This window comes from Serinus canaria, chromosome 13, assembly GCF_022539315.1.
Source record: "Serinus canaria isolate serCan28SL12 chromosome 13, serCan2020, whole genome shotgun sequence".
NCBI lineage: Eukaryota > Metazoa > Chordata > Aves > Passeriformes > Fringillidae > Serinus > Serinus canaria.
The window spans coordinates 3,588,865-3,608,744 of NC_066327.1; the positions used below are offsets into that span (position 1 = coordinate 3,588,865).

General features: G+C 40.8%; 1 protein-coding gene across 1 annotated transcript in view; it reads right to left on the minus strand.

Moving 5' to 3' along the window:
* Positions 1–7,028: 7,028 nt before the first annotated feature.
* The window catches only part of DOCK2 (dedicator of cytokinesis 2), a 160,046-nt gene continuing 147,194 nt past the window's right edge, over positions 7,029–19,880 (minus strand). Inside the window, exons 44-52 of the mRNA XM_009091333.4 lie at positions 18,555–18,641; positions 18,070–18,246; positions 17,465–17,548; positions 15,403–15,540; positions 13,859–13,986; positions 12,106–12,286; positions 10,719–10,839; positions 9,581–9,723; positions 7,029–7,799 (exon numbers count right to left, since the gene is read on the minus strand). Of these exons, the coding sequence (XP_009089581.2) occupies positions 7,725–7,799; positions 9,581–9,723; positions 10,719–10,839; positions 12,106–12,286; positions 13,859–13,986; positions 15,403–15,540; positions 17,465–17,548; positions 18,070–18,246; positions 18,555–18,641 (1,134 nt within the window). The 3' untranslated portion in view covers positions 7,029–7,724. The remainder of the gene's footprint in view (positions 7,800–9,580; positions 9,724–10,718; positions 10,840–12,105; positions 12,287–13,858; positions 13,987–15,402; positions 15,541–17,464; positions 17,549–18,069; positions 18,247–18,554; positions 18,642–19,880) is intronic.

Below are 19,880 nucleotides of genomic sequence, written 5' to 3' on the forward strand. Positions count from 1 at the left end.
GGGTGCTTGTGTCTACCAGCTGGAAGCCTGGGCAACCACAGATTGTTGTCAAACCAAAGACTTTTGACAACTCTTGTGTTGTATACAAATATTTGCTCCTCTCAATTTCATGAGTGAAGCTCCAAAATCTGCAGGGTTGAGGCTGAGCCCATTGTTTTCCATAGGTTTTTTAGGTCAGCTCCATGTACCCCTCTACTCCAACCAACATGAATATTTCTTCACACTGACTACCCTTCTATAAAAGAAAATTTCTGAAATCTTGGGTTAAAAAAGGCTCAGATTGATTATCTTTAAATTCAGATAACTCAGGATTTCCACTCATATTCCACAGTAACCTACAATGCAGTTCCTGAAATGCAGTGACTGGGGAGAGGTGTGCACACACCAGCACACAGTTCATACAAACAATTCCTATGGTCACAAAGAAGAGGGAAAAATTGTTTTAAAATAAAAGGATCCATATGTAAGTCAATATACCAAGCAACCCACCTTGTTTCAAACAATTCACACCTGAATTTAGAAACAGGTCAGTATCCATCAAAAAGACATTTTCACACAGTGAAAAATTCTCTATGTTCTCAGTTGTCCAGTAGATTACCTCTAGAAGCCTTCATGTCTTATTCCACTTCTCATCTGCCCAGCATATCCACAAGATAAACCACACCATGAGAAGGAGCAGGCTGTAGCAGCAAAGCAATGTCATCTCAAGGACAATACAAAAGAAGAAGAAATTTAAAATACAGCACTGCAAACCAAGGGAACTGAGCTTTATTTCTAGAAAGGCAGGTTGAACATTAAATTAATGGAAAAGGCAATATCATTTGGATGTGTGCCACAAGTGCTGCAATGCTAGAATGCCCTTAGACTTTTCAAGCCTTCCAGAACAAAATCACTGTGGATTTTTGAAGCAACTTTAGAACTGGGTTTTTAGGAGGTTGTGAAACCTTGTAAGGGCTCGTAGCTGCTCTCTGACATGAGAATGATGATAACCAAAGCAGTCATAACTCCTACCTCCAAAAAGGCCTTCTACCATCTCTTAACAGATAATAAATGTGCTAGAGGGGATTAGGTGTCCCCTGACTCGTGTATCAGTTGTGACAGGCCACAGGCAGGCAAGGAATCCATGGCTTCCCTTTGGCTGGGATGCTGGGGATGAGATTTCCCCTGGGATCTGCTGTGCTGAGGGACACAGACATGGTCACACCTGCCACAGAGGGGCAGAATCACTCTGTCACAAATCCTTCTCATGGTAGAATCTGAGGTGTCCCACCCAGTTATGGGAAAGGAATACATCTACAGACACACAATCACAACCATCCTGTGACAGCCCCAGTGCTGCTGCAGCTCCCCAGCAGCCAACAGAGTTCCCTCTTTCACATCATCTGCTTGTTCTACTCTCACCACTGAATCTGTGTTTATATGAGAAATCAGTGGTGCTCAAATTAAACGAGGTCTTGTATGAACATCAACACGGGTACCAAAGAAATTAATCTGTACACACTTCCAAAACCCTTCAGAGTTTAAATTCTTGTGCATTTCCATGAAATGAATTCATTCATTTCAATGATTTATAGAAAGAAAAAGTAGCATGCATTTCTTTCTTTTCTACAGAAAGAAGAGCAAAATGCTACTGCTTTTGTTTCAGTCACATTTCAGCATCAAGGTATTTGCTGCTGAGGAGAAATCAGCTCCTCTCTCTCCACTATTCAATTGGAGATGTCATTGAAAAGACATTTTAGAACCACAGAATTTTTCAGAAAACACAACTTCATTTTTTTTTAAGGATTTTTTTTTTTTTAAAGTCTTCTCACCCTTTAGTACACACACTACACAAACACTTGGGGGAAATGAATTAGAAGCTAAAGCTGGGACGCGAATCGGAGCAAGCCCCGGGAACTTCTCTGCGGCCGCGCCCGGGCCGGTTCATTGCAGCCGGGCTGGGAGCGCCGGAGGCTGAGATGAGCCCACCTGGAGCAGGTGATTTGGGGCTCTGCTAACCCTGCCTTCCAGGGCTGAGATGAGCCCACCTGGAGCAGGTGATTTGGGGCTCTGCTAATCCTGCCTTCCAGGGCTGAGATGAGCCCACCTGGAGCAGGTGATTTGGGGCTCTGCTAATCCTGCCTTCCAGGGCTTTCACCCGGCCCCAGCAGGGCCAGCCGCCACACCGGCAGGGTATCGCGACATCCTATCGCCACCCGGTGACACTGCCTGGGAATGCACAGCTGCCCTGGGATCCTCCTGTCCTGCTGCTGATGGCCAGGGTCACCTGGATCTATAAAAATAACCCATTCCATATGGGAACAGTTTAAACCTTTTCCTGTTAGAATCCTTCATTTGCTTTGGAATTCTGTGTGGAAATTCTGGTAGATTTAGCGATGTCTTCGTTTTAGATTAGTTTCCTTTTTTCTTTTTTTTTTCTCTTGTTTCCCCATCCTGATTTCCAATATTCATCTTTTCCTGTCTTGTGAAATGAGACCAAATGCAGCTGTAAAGATTCTGAATTCAGGGACTGTGCACTAGTGCTACTGTGTGTCAAAGCAACTGAAGAAAGGTTTTGGATTCCTCATTATTTGTAGAATCCTGGTATCCAGTCATAACATACTTTAGTGTACAATAAAATTCCATACAAAATACAAGATTAAAAGGTCTGCATCTAAAGTTACTCTATCCAGGGCTGGTTTTTATATCTAAAAACATATAAATAAACATTCCACAGGAAGCCTTCCCTCAAAATATCTGAACGTGGAGAGCTGTTTAGACTTTTTCTAGTGACAACAGCACAAGATTCCTGTCACCTCACCTACCTGAGCCTTTTTTGGATGCTTGTTTGCCAGGGCATAGATCCCCTCAATGGGTGTTTTCTGATGCCCATCACCTGTGCTGTGCCATTTAAACCCATGGTGCCACATTCAGCAGCCCCCTGCCATGAGCTGAACTGATGCAAGCACTGGCAAGGCCTCTCAAGGGTTAACTGAGAATGAGAGATCAGTCATGCCTGCCACATGAACCTGGTACTAAATGCAGGCTGAATACCCCCCCACAGAATGGGGCATCTGGAGCTGCAGGATGCATTAATACAGGTGAAGAAATCCTTCTCACAGACTATTTATTCCAGCTCAGACACTCACAGGGGCTGTCTCATCACAGGCTCAGCCATGGCAAAGATCCCTCATGGCACACAGGAGCTGTCAGCTGTCCTGAAAGACAAAAAACTGCATTGAAAAAGGACAATTCTGTGCAAAACACAATCAGATCAAACTGCCCTGCTTTAAAGCCGTGATTAAATTTATCTAACTTTTTAAAAGTTTATGAAATCCGTGGCCTAGCTGAGGTTTGTTTGCAGAGCAATTCTTCATTTACAGTGTTAATCTTTAGCACCCACTGCATCATGAACAAATCAGAACAGACAATTACACAGAGTCAATAAAGAACAAGTCCTCTCCTCACCCCAGAGCAGTAAACACTGCCAGTGCTGAAGTCCTTACAGCTGAGGGCAGCCCCTGGAGGGTTGCTCAATGTTCCCCCTAGAAGGACCTTGAATGCCTAAGAGCAAGTAGGGACTGAGTTCTGGCAGAGAAATAGAAGTTCTGTGCAGTGATTTTGTCAAGGCACCCAGGATAGGAGATGGCTGCAAGATTTTTTTCATGGAGGCTTCCATATTCCTAAAAAAATAGAGAGATGCACCTAAAAAGATGGACATCTCTTCATCTAAAAAATATTGAGGGAAAGAATCCTGAAACTGTTTCGTTTTTTTCCCTCCTCAGAAACAGTTAAAAAAAAAAAAAAAAAAAAAAAAAGGGTGCTGCAAAACAGAAGTTGGCTTTAAATTCACTAATTTCTCTTGATTCTTAAATGAGAAAAATGCTGTGTTTGGTTAAGTTATTCCTTTTATCTTCCTCCACTCTGGAGAATTGACCTGTGCTTTTGTTTGAAACAGAATGCCTTAATTCTGGATGATTCCCATTGACATTAGCTTATATGGAACCAGTCTCTGGGATAAATTGGAATAGTTTTGTTCTGAAGCTAGAACAAAAAAAAAAAAAAAAAAAAAAAAAAAAAAAAAAAAAAGTATCCTCTGGTAGTTTTATGAGACTTAAGCTAAAATCCTTGAAAATAGCAGAGGAAGTGAGCAAGAGAATAATATGATTGAGTGCCTTCAAACACAACTCCTGGATCATGGCTGACTTAATGAAACCACTTTCCTATCATGCTATTTTAAAAATGTATTTACACCTCTTCTTTCTGACAGTGCCCTCATCCCATGGTCAGGGTGGAACAAATGAAAGCAGAAATCCAATGATGTCTAATGTGTCAGTGGAGTCCTCACAGAATAACCAGTGTGGCACCAGGACCCCCACTGGAGACTGGAAATTATCAATCTTTAAGGTCTTTTCCAACTCCAACTGTGCCATGATTCTCCTCACCCACAATTTCTACTGTCTAATAAAGAAGGTTACAGGCTGTGTGTGATAGAGATAAAAGTTCAATGTCACACAGGTCTATCACACATTCATGTTCCAGAACAATGTGTTCCTAAGGTCTGTAAAATCTTTAATAAAACTCTCCTTCCTCCTCAGAAACTTGATCCTTATTGACTTAGACTCTGACCATTTTCCTACAGCTCACACTAGCTAATTTTCCATGAGATTCTAAGGGCATTAATTTCCCCCCAGAATGAATATTTAAGTCATAATTTCATAATAAGAACTTGGGAAGATTTCATGGCACAAACAAGGGCAGGCTGGATACCCAAGTCAGGTGAGGATACTCCTGAGTACCCTGATCTGGGTAAATGCCAAATTTGCTGTGCAGACCTTGTGCTGCACTGACCCAGTGGCTCCTGGGGCTGGACAGCACCTCTAACATGGTTTTACAGTCCAGAGACACCCAGGAACCTGTAAAATGAGGTAAAAATGAGATTTCTGCCTAAACTGAACTGCAAGGTGCAGCTTAAATGCATCTTAGGTCATTGCAGTGTAACAGCTCATCAGATTCAGCTGCATGTGCAGCTTCCCTGCCCTGCAAACAGCTCATAATTACAGATCCCACAGCCCCATCCTTATCTCAGTGCCATGTGATAGCAAACCACACTGTCACCAGCCAGACAACTGGAAATGTCAGAGAGAGGGGAAATAACTGGTACAGAAGAGCACATGAGAACATGGTGAGGTTCCTGAAGCCACTCCAGAGCTGGAGCCATTCCTGCTGCACAAATTCTCTCCACAGCAGCCAAAGCCTCACCCTGTCCTGGAGGAAATTGCTGCCCTCTGTGCTTCACCTCAAAGAATGTCAAATACAGGTTCTGTCCCCACCTCTGCATACATGAGCCAAAGGCCTGTTGAGCTCCTGACACACATGGCAGCATCCAGTGCTAATTCACATTTTTGAACAGATGTTGCCATGCTGGCACTATTGTCCCAGGGCATCAATTGTCCTTCATGCTATGTTGTTTGTTTGGACTAAATGTCAGTATCCACAGTTTCTGGAAACTTGTGAAAAGCTGGAGCTTGTTATCCAAACATCCTTAAAATTCCAGTTCTGTTAATGCTCTGTTCTTGGCAGATATTTTTTCTTACTAATTTTGCTTTTTTGCTCAGAGTTGATTAACGTGATTTCAGGCTTGGAACTTGGGCTGGCAAGGGGAGGACAATCTATGTTGTGGGACAATGAAAAAAATTATCACTGATAAACTGAATGTGAACCTAAACCCTTCCCCAAAAACTGTACTAAAACTGAGCAAAACACAAGCACCAATCTTGAACTCCTGGCTTAACACCCAATACCAAACTTCCTTTGGACATTGTGCTCCCTCCTTCCTGGTATTTGTTTCTGGGTGCTTCCTTCACTTCCATTCTTGCTACTTCTTTATTTTGAGTCACAGTATTTCAATAACAATTTATAATAACAGCTAGAGGTAAAATTCAATTTTTCCACTCACCTGAAAACTTCTCTGCAAGATACAATAAATTAAAGGTAACCTTTAACAGCATTTTTACAAAGAATAAACAGTTCCTAAATCATCATTTTCTTACTCATTTCCAGTAGAACCAAACCTTTTCTTTTAAAATACCTGTTTATTTTGTGCTATATTCAGGGTATCTGCAGATAATATTGAAGGACAGCTTTGATACCCTCCCTCCTCTTCCCCCAGCTTTGCAAGATGTTAAACATGCACCTTTCAACCTTTCACTTCTCCCTCTCACAGATAACCTTCTCTATCAAACAGACTTTTTTCCAGGAAAACCTTCTTCCTCTGTGCCTCTTCAGAAGCATTACCAAGTAGCTGTGGAAAGCAAATGAAATGAAATGAAACACAAATTCTGTCAGAATTCATGCCAACACTGTAATTAGTGTTAAATCTGGGCCCATTTTGTTTTGCTGTCTGGTTATTCTGGTGAAGGTGCAGCATTAATTCCCGTGGCAAATATTCCAAACTTCTCACAGAAAACAATCCCTAACTACTCCAGCAGAAAACAGCTTCACTCTGACAACTTGCAAAGAGAGCCTAAATTCAGAAAACTAATTTACTCACACTGTATGTTCAAGTGTTGATAGAAAAACAGCTTTAAACAAACTGCAGATTTCTTTTCATAGATTGGACTCCACAGCAAGAATTAACTTTAACCTCTTTATCTTTCCCAAATCTGTAGAAATGGCAACAACAACATTGTACATGAATATATTTTATTTACTTAGTATAAACCTATGTCAGTGACTGAAATGTAAAGGGGTGAGTGAAGGAAATCAATTATTCACCTTTAGACCCCTCTGTCTGGAAAACACACTTAGAGAAAGAGCTGCCAGGTTATAAAGAGCTGACTCTGAGGTGCTGACCTGCAATGCTGTGGAGCCTCACACCAGTGAGGCATCACCTCCCAGCCCACCTCAGGAGGAGGGGAGACTCAGAAAATCAATCAAAACCCAGCAAGCTTGGCTTGTAGAATTCTGCTTGCTGTCAGTAAAAAACTATTACCTTTCATACAATGATTCCTGGAGATGTCAAGGAGAAAGGATCAGGGCAAACAAAACAGATTTGTAACATTTTATTGAACAACAGGAAATGTAGCTTTTGTTCATCATGCTGCTGGATGTAAGGTCAATTTGCACATGTGTAAATAAACTTCTGCATGTTTCCCACAGAACAGCTGCTCTGAAAACAGCTCAGGCAGCCACAGCCATGGAACCACCCGGGGAAGGTTGAGGTGCAGAGCAGAGTGCTGGGAGCAGCAGAGGGATCTGTGCCTGTAAATCCAGCCACAGCCACACAGTAAATTGTCTGTGGCTATTTTGTGCTGAGCCATCTGTTGCCTTGCTACACTGCCAGCAAGGATTTAAGGATATCTGGATGTCTGTACGAGCTCCAGAAACCCCAAATTCTGCTGTTTGGCAAGAACAGCCCTGAGCTGCATTACACAGTGAGGGTTGCTGCTGGCCTGGACACAGATGTCACTGCTCAGGAATAAGCTCTGTCCCCAGGGAGCAGCCAGTCCCTTTGAGCTGTACAGCCAGAGGTTTCTGTTCCTCATCCCAGTGGACACATCCTGCAGTGTTTTCCTCAAATGTTGTTCCTGTATCTGTTTCACAAGTAACTTAGCAGAGCCCATGGGAGGTGTGGTTCATATTTTCCATCAGTGCCTTTCTTTAGAGTAGATGGTGCTCTAAAATAGAATATTTGTGTGTAGATATAATTGTTTTCAGTTGAGAAGTGGTCTTGTAAAAATTGATCACAAATCTGTTGACGAGGGTTTGAAATGCTGCTCCACAGACGGCTTTCCATCTTCCAGAACTCTGGAAATGCGCTGAGAAAACACCAAAGCAGATTTTCATATGTTAAAATCGATTCTGTGCTGGATTCAGTAGTAAGTGTATTAATTACTTGTGCCTTTAACCCATAGCTAGAGAAAAAATACATTGACCAAATCCTGCGTATTTTGAATTAATTTCTCTATTCTGCAAAACCTTAAACATGTGTTTAAACCTGTCCACAATATTCCAAACATGCTATGAAGCACTTCCAAGTGGATTTTTAGCTGTAGTTAGTCCTTTTTCTGCCATGTAAGAGAGAACATTCCATCCTCTGTCTTTCATATGCTATTTAAATTTAAATATGAATGGATGAGATAATGCTGAAAAGCTGCAGCTCCTGGGTCTGAAATGAGCAAGTGTGTGATAAATTGCATATAAGTGAAATACTACAGACTTCACATTAATAGGTTATTCTTTTTCCACCAGAAAAATGTGATTATGAGCACTGTTAACTGAAGGTTTTCCTAAATGTTGCTGTATGGTCCCTGAAGGCATTATCATTCTTTTTTTTCTTTAAGAAAACCCAAAACACTGCAGAAAGTAATGAATACAAATGAAACCCATTACCTAGGAAAAAAGAAACCAAAACAACAAATCCTTTGCATAGAAAGATCAGAAAAATTGACATGTAAAATATTTCAGAACACTTATGTTGGTAGCTACCCACATCTGCATTAAATGTCACCCTCCCATTACCTTCAAAGTAGGAAAACCTTCACATTGTGTGTATAAATAACTGCTCTGGATATTATTTTTTTATCATTTTTTATTCTTCTTTCTTTCTTTTTTTTTCCTTTTTTCTATCACACACTATGCCAAATGAAAGAGTTTTAATGAATTTTGTGAATATTTCAGACAGTGAAACGTTCCTCACTTTAAAGGAAAGCAGCCGGCTTTAAACCAGAGTGCCGGCTCCAGCAGAAGCCGATTTCCACGTCTCACTCATCATCTCCCCGCAGCATCCCCGCTCGGTGCCCGCCCGGCTCCGGGCCCGGCGCTCCCATCCCATCCCATCCCATCCCGGCCCGGTCCGGTCCCGCCGGGAGCCGCCGCTCCCCTCCCGCCCTGCGCCCCGCTCTCGGCGGGCCGCCCGCGCCCTCTGGCGGTGCGGCAGCGGAGCTGCACCCGCAGGTGCGTCCCTGCGTCCTTCCAGTCCGGCATCCCTGCGTCCTTCCATCCCTGCGTCCTTCCAGTCCGGCATCCTTCCATCCCTGAGTCCTTCCAGTCCGGCATCCCTCCACCCCTGAGTCCTTCCATCTCTGCATCCTTCCAGTCCTGCCTCCCTCCTTCCCTGCATCCTTCCAGTCCTGCCTCCCTCCATCCCTGCCTCCCTCCATCCCTTCACCCTTCCAGTCCTCCATCCCTGCATCCCTCCCTCCTTCCATTCCTGCCTCCCTCCATCCCTGCATCCTTCCAGTCCCACACCCCTGCATTCATTCACCCTTGCATGCCTGCATCCCTTCATCCCTCCATTCCTCTACACCTGCATCCCTCCATCCTTCCAGCCCTTCATCCCTCCATCCCTGAACCCCTGCACCCCTCTATCCCTCCATCCTTCCAGCCCTCCATCCCAGCATCTCTCCCACTGGAAGTGCTGCCACATCCACCTTTGCCTCCACATTGAGCTTCCACCCCTCTCTCTGACAAAAGCATCAAGAAAAAAAGCAGAGTTTCCCTTACAAGCCCATTTGTCTCAAAAATACTCAATTTTTATAGCACAGAACTTTTGAACATGTAGCTCTTCCTTTTCCCCCCACAAACACACAGGACCTACCATTGTTTTAAATAACTGGCTCACTTTCTTTCTTTTGAAGGTTTTCTTGTCACCATCTGAGGTGGAAGGGAACACTGGCTGGCTCAGCCTGTGTGAGGCAATTGTTTCATCAGATGCCACAGTGCTGACAGACAGAGTCAATCCTTAGGATGGAAACAATATTGGTTACACAAAACAAACCCCAAAAAAGGGGAGTCAGACTGTAAGACAAAGCAGAACTCAGAATTGTAAAGTACTGCAAAGACTAGAAAAAATGGAGACATTTTTAATCCAACTATAACCGTGGAATAAAAAATTAAATAATAAGGAAACAATAAACTTCATTACATTGAAACTGAACAGTGAAAAAAGAGAACAAATCTGGCCAAAGAATTAAAAATTGATGAACACATGCCAAAGAAGTGGGCCATGGCAGGCTGCTGTGTTGTGCTAAACATCTGTTACAGGCATCTGGAAAGAGAGGGGCAGTGAGAGGAAAAGATGAACTGCAGGCTCAGAAATGGGATGTCCTGAGGAGCAAGAGGGTAAAAGAGACTGAAACTGGGCCTGTTCTCTGTGTGCTCCAGCCCAGAGAGGAGCTCCAACTTCAGTCACACTTTCCCTTTCCTTTCACCCATCTGTCTGGGGCAGCTGTGTTATCTTGCTTCCCTCGCCTCCCTGGTGAGGGAATCTATGGGATTCCTCTCTGGCTTCAAAACCAGAAGTTGAAATCCTGTTATGGGGCAAGCTCTGGGGACAATCATCCCCCAAAGCCCAGCACAGAGCATTTCTCCCTGTTTCACACACTGCCCTTGGCTGTGAGCCCTTGTTTGTGCTCCTGAGGCCCTACAGAGCAGGGAAGCTGAATAAACCTTGCCTCTTTCTAGGCAGCAGGAATGCTCACACTGTACAAGGAAGTGAAATCAGAGCTCCAGGAGTGACAGAATTGGCATTTTGGCACAAGGTACTAAGGTGTTACCCAGCATTTGGAGCAGTACAGCCTCACATACACAGTACACTCTTCAATCATAATCTTTGTCCCAGTGGATTTCACAAGGGTAGAGAGAGCTGCCAGCCCTGCTTGGAGCAAACCCTTTACTGCTGCTTTCCTACCATCCTAATAAAGTTCAGAATTCTCCCCCTAGGGTGAACACCTTACCTGGGATAGTTGGCATAGAACGGCTGACAGTGCTCATCTGCTTGAGGACAGAGGTGTTCTGGGGTGCCACCACGTGTTCTGAGAGGTTGGTGTCACTCATGAACTCGTATTTCCTTGACAGCTGTTAAATCAAAAAGCCCCAACATTAATGATGGACTGAGGCTTTGGTTCATGTATCATATTATGTATAATTTAAAAACATGCAACAATTTTGCAGATAATTTATAGTTAGATAAAAACTTTTCATTCTACATAGAAAAAAAAAAGAATTCTAAAATAGTTACAGAAGTAATCTGTGATCTGAAATCTGAATTTCTACCCTATTTTTGGCATAATACCATCAGACAACTCTGGGTGTGATCTGAAAAGTAAAATGAAGTTTTGAAAACATTTCATTTTAATTCCTATTGCATTAACATGCCCAGCTTGGCTGCTGCAAAGCTTTGTCACTGCTTTTCTGAAGCAGAAGAAAATCCTCTAACTCGATACACAGTGGGATCCCCACAGTTTGGTGTATGTGCTATCTAATTTCATCAAAAGCCAAAGGTGTTACTTGGTTTTGAATATCAGAGCTTCTCAAAGCATGGCTGTGTTTTATCCCTCTTTTGCACAGGGACATGCAGTGTAAGACAGTCATACTCATCCACGAGTTTCTTTGTGCTTGGCTTTCTACTCCATTCATTTTACCTTTGTTGATTCCTTCAAATATTTTTGATCAAATTATTTATTCTCCATCCATGTATTTCAACAATCTGTTACTGCCTGGCTTTTTAATTTAGATGGGGCTTGTCTATCTAGAGGACATACACTAAAATCAAATTCTCCTGAGGATAAAACTCTGTGTATAAAATGGCCCAGTGTAAGTGACATAAGTGACTGGAATGATCCAGCAGGGCAATAAAAGCCCTTGGATGATCTTTGCAGCACTTCCAAACTTCAATCTGGCACCACTGAAGGAGCAGTGTTTGCAATCTTGCAGTTTCCTAACAGCTGCATGTTCCATAACAAGGTACAAAACGTACAGGGCTCATCACTTCTGAAACAGCCCTGCCTGCGAGGAGCTGCCATGAAATGTCAGCACAGTCAATTGCCTCTCCACAGGAAAGCAGCTTAACCCTCCCTCACAGTGCTCCTTTTTCAGCTAACCAGGCTCCAGAATCTGCCAGAGCCTCAGAGCTTTGGTATCTGTCACCAGAAGCCAGGAGGGATGATCTGATTTTCTCACTGATTTGTTTACTCCATGTTTCATTCATGGCAGGGCAGATCATCTCTGCATCCTGCATCCTTCATGACAGCTGGAGTTCTCTGGAATATATTTCCCTTTTTCTAAGGAAAGGGGTAATGTCCTCTTTTTCATGGATTACAAACCCCTAAATCAGTAACTTACACATTTCATGTCAGAGATAGAAATATCAGCTGCTGCCTTCTCATCAGCAAACACCACACTGCTTCTTTTTGTTCTTTTTTTGGACCTTCTCATCTTGACTTCAGGATGAGGATTATTTTGAGGAACAGTCTCCTCTGCTTCTGCTTTTCCTTGCTTAGGTAGCACTGCTTCCAGATCAAAGCTGCAGGAGCAAAAGAAAGAAAAGTACAAGTTCCTTAGTGATATTTTAAAAGCTGCTGGTATTCTGATGTCATTTCCCCATGAAATATAAATGCAGGTCATTCTTTCCTTCTACTTTCTAGGCAGCCTTGCAAACTGCTGGCAAAAAGTATCTGATGTGCTTCAGCAGCTGGCTACTGGAGATCCAAAAAGGATGCCTTCAGGGAGTGTGACACCATCTTAAAATGCAGTGAAGAACGTAAAATATTAAAATGAGCTCGAATCCCTGCTTAGAGATTTGTGTATCAGCTGAAGAACTCCTGAACTAAACAGAGCAGAGCCCACAGGGCAAGCTAATGTGTGCTGGTGGTGGTGCTGAAAGTGAGGCAGGCAGTTCTGGTTGTACAAGGACCAAAGTGAAACAGAGTATTCCTGTCTGTTGCCATGTTTTAAATGCATTCTCCTATTTATTTCACCTTATTGGACAAGAATGAACACACCCAGAGATTAACCTCCCTTCCACCTTCTCTCTTCCTCTAATTTTTACAGTTTAAAAATTGGGCTACTTCTCATTTAAAAAAAACAACAAAAAACCATGAAACTGGTGCTGGCTTTACTCCCTTCTCAAACTTTGGTGCGTGGGACTGAACTTATGTTACAACATAAAAATTGATAATTCAAGAAGTGTGGTCACTCTGTTGACCTGTGCTTCCTAGAAACAAATTGGCATCCTAAGAACTAAAAGCAGGTGCAGGATGCCTTGTCTGGTTGTGTCAGAGGTGGCCTGGTGTCCTGCAGCACACAAGTGTTGTTGGTCTGCTCCACCCTCCTGGAGGGCAGCAGGAGCAGCCTCAGGAATCTCAAAGAAAAACAAGAGGCGTCTTAAAAACCAACCCTTCCACAGCAGGGTCATACACCACTCGACTTTTTCAAAGTGAACTGCTCAGAAAGGAAGATCAGATGTTTAAAAAATAATCAGACACTGCTCAACAAGTCCAGTTTTGTATGTACCTTGGTTGGGAAGAAGTTTTGTGTGCCTGAAAGATAATTTATTAAGTGAACTAAACAATTTGTGGATGAAAAAGCTATACCTAGAATTGTTGCCTCAAACTTAAAAGTCTCTTTGTTTTCCATTTGGCAAAGCATTTTACATCACTACAGCCTTTACTAAACTCTTCCACCTCCTTTTCAAGTTTGTAAAGATTGTTCCTTTCCTATTCACATTTTACAAACAAAAAGATGCTAATTAAGTTAAAAGCTGCTTAAAAAGAAACTTGTAAAAAACCCCAGATCTTGGTAAATTTTTGCAAAGTAATTTAATTTTTAAAATACTTATTTTCTGAAAATGAAATACCACTTTTTTTTTCACTGAGGGTTGAACACATTTTTTCTATTAAGATTGAAACACTGTAGTTTGCAGCATGGAGGAGGAAACAATAGCGAAACAGTTTAAAATAATATTGGTATAGTCTAAAAAGTCTGCTGATGACTTTCATTCCTTTTATAAAACCTTTTTGTTTCATCTCATGAAACTGGTTAAAAAACAGGACTGACAAAGAAGAATTATTTATGCCCAAGTGTATTTCTAACCCACCTTTCTGAGGCAGGTTTTCTGGGCGTGCTGCAGTCTGAGCTGATGGAGCACATGGAGATGAAGGAGAGCTGGCGGTAGGATTTCAGCACCGACCTCGGCCGCCCCAGCCTCTTGTCATCAAACTCTGGCTGCAGGAGGGAAAGAGAAACACATCCTGTCAAACTCCCTGGCTCTTAATCCATCCTCCTCACGCCAGGCTTGAACACTCTGCAGGTGTTTAACACCTGGCATTAAAGAAGTTGTCTGCTCCCATTAATTACTGGGATTTATCCTGGGTCTGGATGCGTTCTTACTCTTCAAAGCTCTCAAACTGAATTCACAAAGTACATTCTTTGCAAAATTATAAATAGGTTGGGTTTTTTAACCCAAACCCACCCAAACCCTCCCAAACTGAATTCACAAAGTACATTCTCTGCAAAATTATATATAGGTTGGTTTTTTTAAGTGCTGGTCCTTAAGAGTGTTGGAGGGTTCAAGCAAGAGGCAAGATTTCTGATTGTGGATTACAGCCTCTCTTATTGCAATTATTATTGCAATAATATTATTATAATATGATCATTACAATATAATATATTAGATGTAAATATATAGAATTATAAAATATATTAATATTATATTATATATGATTAATAATATATAATATTATTATTGCAGTATAGTACATTATATATTATATACTATACAATATATAGTAATATACATTACTATATTATAGTATCATAGTATAGTATTATCTATATAATACTATATTATAGTATTATAGTATAATAGTATATATATTATAGTAATATATAGTAATAATATGATGATATATATGATTAATAATTATAATATTACATATTTTCAAGTAAATTATTGCATTTAAAATTTCAAAATAAAAACCATATTCAGATAGATATATAGAATTTTCATCACAAAATTTAAATTAGAAACTTGTTCCTTTTCCCCTTATTACATTCCATTATAAAATCACCAATGCTGAAAGCAAAAATATAAAATAATTTCCAAAGCAACTGGCATTTAATCACAAAAACCAGGCAATGTCATTCTTGCTAGCCTGCACAACTCAGATAGAATATTTTATTCAAGAATTGTCTGGGGAGTTTGTGTTTAGAAGTTATCCTTCAATTGCCAGATATTTCAGTTTGCTCTCAACTAATATTTATAGTATTATACACATGACAGGTTTTACTTCACAGCACAGCTGGAAGTGGCTGGCACAGGGAGACATCAATTGCAGATCAAAGCCCTAAACCACTAAGAAAAATTACAAAGAGAACAAACATAAGAACTTGCTTTTACTTCCTCAATAAAGCTGATAAGATTTGCAATTTTAAGTCATAATAAAATACACTAAAAATCTTCCAGAATGAGGGATATTTGATGTGTCAGAGAATTGAATCAGCTCTTGGATGATACAACTCAGATCCTACTATTTTTATATCACAAGAAAACCCATAAGCAAAAAAAAATAGCATGTTTTTGTTTAGAAGATGTGTGTTAAATAAAGAGAAGTTGGGTAGAGGCTAAGAGGAGAGTAATACCAATTCTCTGGCTCCATATTGTTTTTCCACTTTAACTTTTAAGTGCATGAAACATTCCTCCATCCGGTCATGGAAAGGACGAAGATTATCAGAAACTCTTCTTTCATGAATTTTAATTCCAGCCCCAAGGAAAGGTATCTTAGGAGGAACAAAAGAAGAAAAAAGGTGAGACTTTTCATTTGTGTCCAACAACCTCTCTGACTGTGTTTAAATTACCTGGGAAATCAACTGCAAAAGCCTCCCTGTGACTGGCAGGGGGATTTGCCCATTGATCTCAGCTTGGAGCAGCAGATACAAGATGGAAAAGGCTCATGGAAAATGGGCTTTCCCAGTAAATTTCTGAAAAGTGTTGCTTGTCTCACAGAGGCTGTTTTCTCTCTTCTATATATTTAAAGTTATGAGATTGGTGCAAAGCACTTTTAGCTCCCCTTCTGCCACCAACCTTTTCTAACTGCTTTGCTTCAGCTTTTAACTCTTTTGCATTAATATCTGGGATTTTTTGTAAAATCCACTTAGATTCCATGCTTCCTTTTTGTGTTCTGACTCAGTAAATACTGTGAGCATTGATCCACCTGTCACCCTGATCATATTTTATGGAAGTGAAATTCTAAAATAACTTTCAAAATCGTGGTATGAAAGCCCATCTGTTACTGACAGATCTGTTTAGAGGGATTTGCAGGGATAGGTAAAAATTATCCATTTTTCCCTAATGCCAGGTGACATTGTGGTCAGTCAACCCCACTGAATTAATGGATTCTGGTGGCCAGAAAACAACCCCACACAGAGCTGTGGGCAGGGCAATGACACAGGAGAAACTGTAAAGGTACAACTCAAATAATGACCAAACTGGGATGAATCAAAATGAAACTGGAAGAAACTTGAAAAACATTTAAAAAATAGTACAAACAACTCCACTGGAACTGTTTGGAAGATTCATTTCAAGGCTGGGAGAGGAATAAACAGTAAATTCTTTCTGTTGTTTCTCATCTATGAAAGAGAGACAATCATAGAATCATTGAATAGTTTGGGTTGGAGGGGATCTTTAAAGATCATCCAGTCCAACCTTTTGCCACAGACAGGGACAATTCCAACAGGTTGCTCAGAGCCAACCTGACCTTGGATGTTTCCAGGGATGTTTCTAGTAAGTACCAAAAATGAGCCATGGAACATGAGGAGAAACACCTTGAGCCATTCATTTCTGATAGCAAAATCCCAGATGAACTTCCACCATTTCTTACCATCCCTCTATCTATCTATTGATGGAAATGATTTCTCTTTTGGACTGCTTAATGGAAATAGAATAGATAATTTCTGAGGTCATGTGTTTTTCTGCTCCATTATCATTATCAGGTCAACAGAAAGAGCCATTTTCTCTTGAATCTCAGCAAAAATAGAGTTTTTTCTGCTACCACCTTCCATAAGTGCATTTTCCTCCTTGAGGACAAAAGGGTTCTGCAGGCTGGTTGTCTTATCATATATACAGAGAATATAAAATAATAAATAGTAAAGCCAAATAACCTCAGTGCTGCCAGTATAGGGAGAATATTCAGTTCTCCTCTGGAGATACAGATAAAAATATTTACTTAGAGTCTTCCATGCTATTTACCACACAGAAGACACATAGCAGAAATCCTGAAGGGTCACTGAGCATGAAAACAATTCCTGAGAGCAGCAAACACTCCATTAATGTTTCCAGTGGAAAAAAACCCCAAACCAACCTCCACATAAAACCCCAAATACTCTAGGAAATAGTTGTTTCCCAAGAGAGTTTCTGACATTTGCCAACCCCAGAAATTCATGAAATCATTATGACTTTTGTCATGCTCTCAGTTTTCTCTTCAGGAATCCAACCCAAGCTGGAAATCCTGGCCCTTTTAGCCATAAATGTAGCTATATGTGGCTTCTGATAATCCATTCCAGATGATGTGTTGTACAAAATACCTTTCAGGGGTTAAAAAAAAGTGGAAATGACACAATCAGCTCAATGCTGTGTTCTCCTGCTAGACAGGAATGGAACAAAAGAACCTTGGTGAAGTCTCAGTGGCTGTCAGTGAGAAATTACCTGCCAAGCAATCAGATCTTTGAGTCTGTTCAGCTTCTCTGTATCCTCTGGATGGTGTCTGATATATTCTTCTGTAAAGAAAGCCTTAGACAAAAAAATAAATAAATACAGTCCATCATTTTGACAGGTAAAGAAATCAAGCATTATTCCTCAGAGCCCAGCTGGTGATCATAATATTGGTCTTCACAGAGGAGAGGCACAGGCATGGTCCTCAGCCAGATGTGCTGGTGATAATTTCTCTCTCTATCAGCTGGGAACTGAGGTGCATTTTTTAAAAAGGTGTATTTGGTCTTTACCCAGCACTTCTGACTTTGAGACCCTTATTATGAAATCAAATGATTATTTCTTTTATGAAGTTTACAGTGAAACTAAAAAGGCACAGATTTGGAGTATCATGCTTTACACCAACTGGTAAGTTCAGTTATTCTGGTTTGATTTCAAAGACAGAGGTGACCAGGAAAGGAGGATATGAGGATCCTTTAACTGATGGAATGATGGCTTTCCTGTTCCCCATCCCCACTGCACTGCCACTTTAACAAGGATGTAGGAGGATTGTGAAATCATGCACCTGAAAATGTTCTTTGCAGTGACTCCAAAGCTCCTACCTTCTCATATTTAGCAAAGCCACCCATAACAGCTGGATCAACGATTCCATTCAGAAGCATGGAAAGTGGATTAATGGGGAGGTTCTCATCACTCTGGTACTGGTTAATCATCATCAAAATCTTTTCATTTGTCGTGGACATAGTCTCAATAGCATTCTCTAAAGGACTAATTGTGGACTGTAAAGAAACAAAAGACTTCTGAGGTTCATAAAGATATAAACAGGTCATTTTGGTTTTATAAAAGACTCAACAACAGTTTTGCAATTCAGCAAACCCACACAGACTTGTACAATTCTGAAACTATAAATCAGGCATAAGATATATTGATCCTGTATTGAGCAGTAGAAGGATTAAATGCAAATTACAACTGTTTTGAATGTATAAAAAGAAGGAACTATAGCCTTGTTGATAATTTTGCAGACTGGTTTGCACATGAGGATCCAACAGCTGCAAGTTGGGCAGACCCTGAACACATCAATACTCACGTGGGAAATGGAGACCACCTCAAACCAGCGCAGGATTCCTGGGAGTTTGTAGGCTGTAACAAAGGAGGTCCTCTCAATCCACATAGACTATTAAAAGACATAGCAGGAAAAATGATACTTCAGGATTGAAACTTTAATCTTTTCTGCTTTCTGAGATGTCAAGGTGAAATGGATGTTGATGGAGAACATGTACATATTTTTTGAATAAAAAGACACTGCAAACTGAATCTAGCACAGTGATTGAACAAATAGTTTTCCTGATTTCAGATTAGGTCATCTTCAGGCACAAAGCCTGCACAAAGCAGAGGAAAAAGAAAATTACCTTTGAATCTCTTAGTCTATGTCCCTATTTTTGCCATTAAAGATGGAATGGCTGTCATTAAACAACCTGCTCTTGCCTCTACCCAGATTATATTTCCTCCCTCCACATTCAAAAGGCATTTCTGCAATTAGAAGCAGTAATAGCCCTATAACATAATAATTCTTGTCAGAATTCTGACCTTTTTTTTGTTCCTCTCATTTTTCTTTTCTGACCAAGACTGGCTGTTGGTATTTTAGAAGAGTTTGGAATAGCCACTGTTTCATTTACTCTGCTGCTCCTTATTTCAGTATCAGCTCATGGAGAAATATCATAATAGATGTAATGAAGACACTCCAGCTGTCCCAGTTTCCACCTCTTTGAAGGAAACATGCATCTTATCTACTGTCCTCAGCAATGAAAACATCAACAATTTAGCTCTTCTAAAACCATTTCAAGTTATTTTCATAAATGGGCCCAAAACTCTCTAGTTTGCAAAAGAAGCCAAGGTGCACCCTGGGTATTGACAGCACATTCTAGGATGTCAGAGTAGTTTGTGTCTGAGATGCTGATTTAACAGCAGGTAGGAAGCTCCTACATGAAAGTGTTGACTCTGCTAATCAGCACACATATAACAGAAATGGTACATTTTGGAAAGAAATGGCTTTTCCCAGCAGTATGCCAAGAGCACAGCTTTAGCCATAAGGCTTGGATGGGATGCTCTTCAAAACAAACCATAAAATACCAAATACCTGTAAAATAAAAATACAGATACATTTTTATGCTTAACACTGTAAAGTAATTTCTGGTGGTGTAGATTTCTTAGAATATTTAAAGAATGAAGGCCATTCCTCAGCATTCTGCCATTAGGCATGGGAGTAAAATTGACATAGGCAGTTCTCTCAGCAGGTGAGATTTCACAGGACCCACAAAAGCAGACAGCACTCACCTCATTGCCAGCCTGGCAGCTGATGGAAGTGTTGCAAACGAGAAGCAGCAAAGCATTTGATATTTATTTACATGTCACC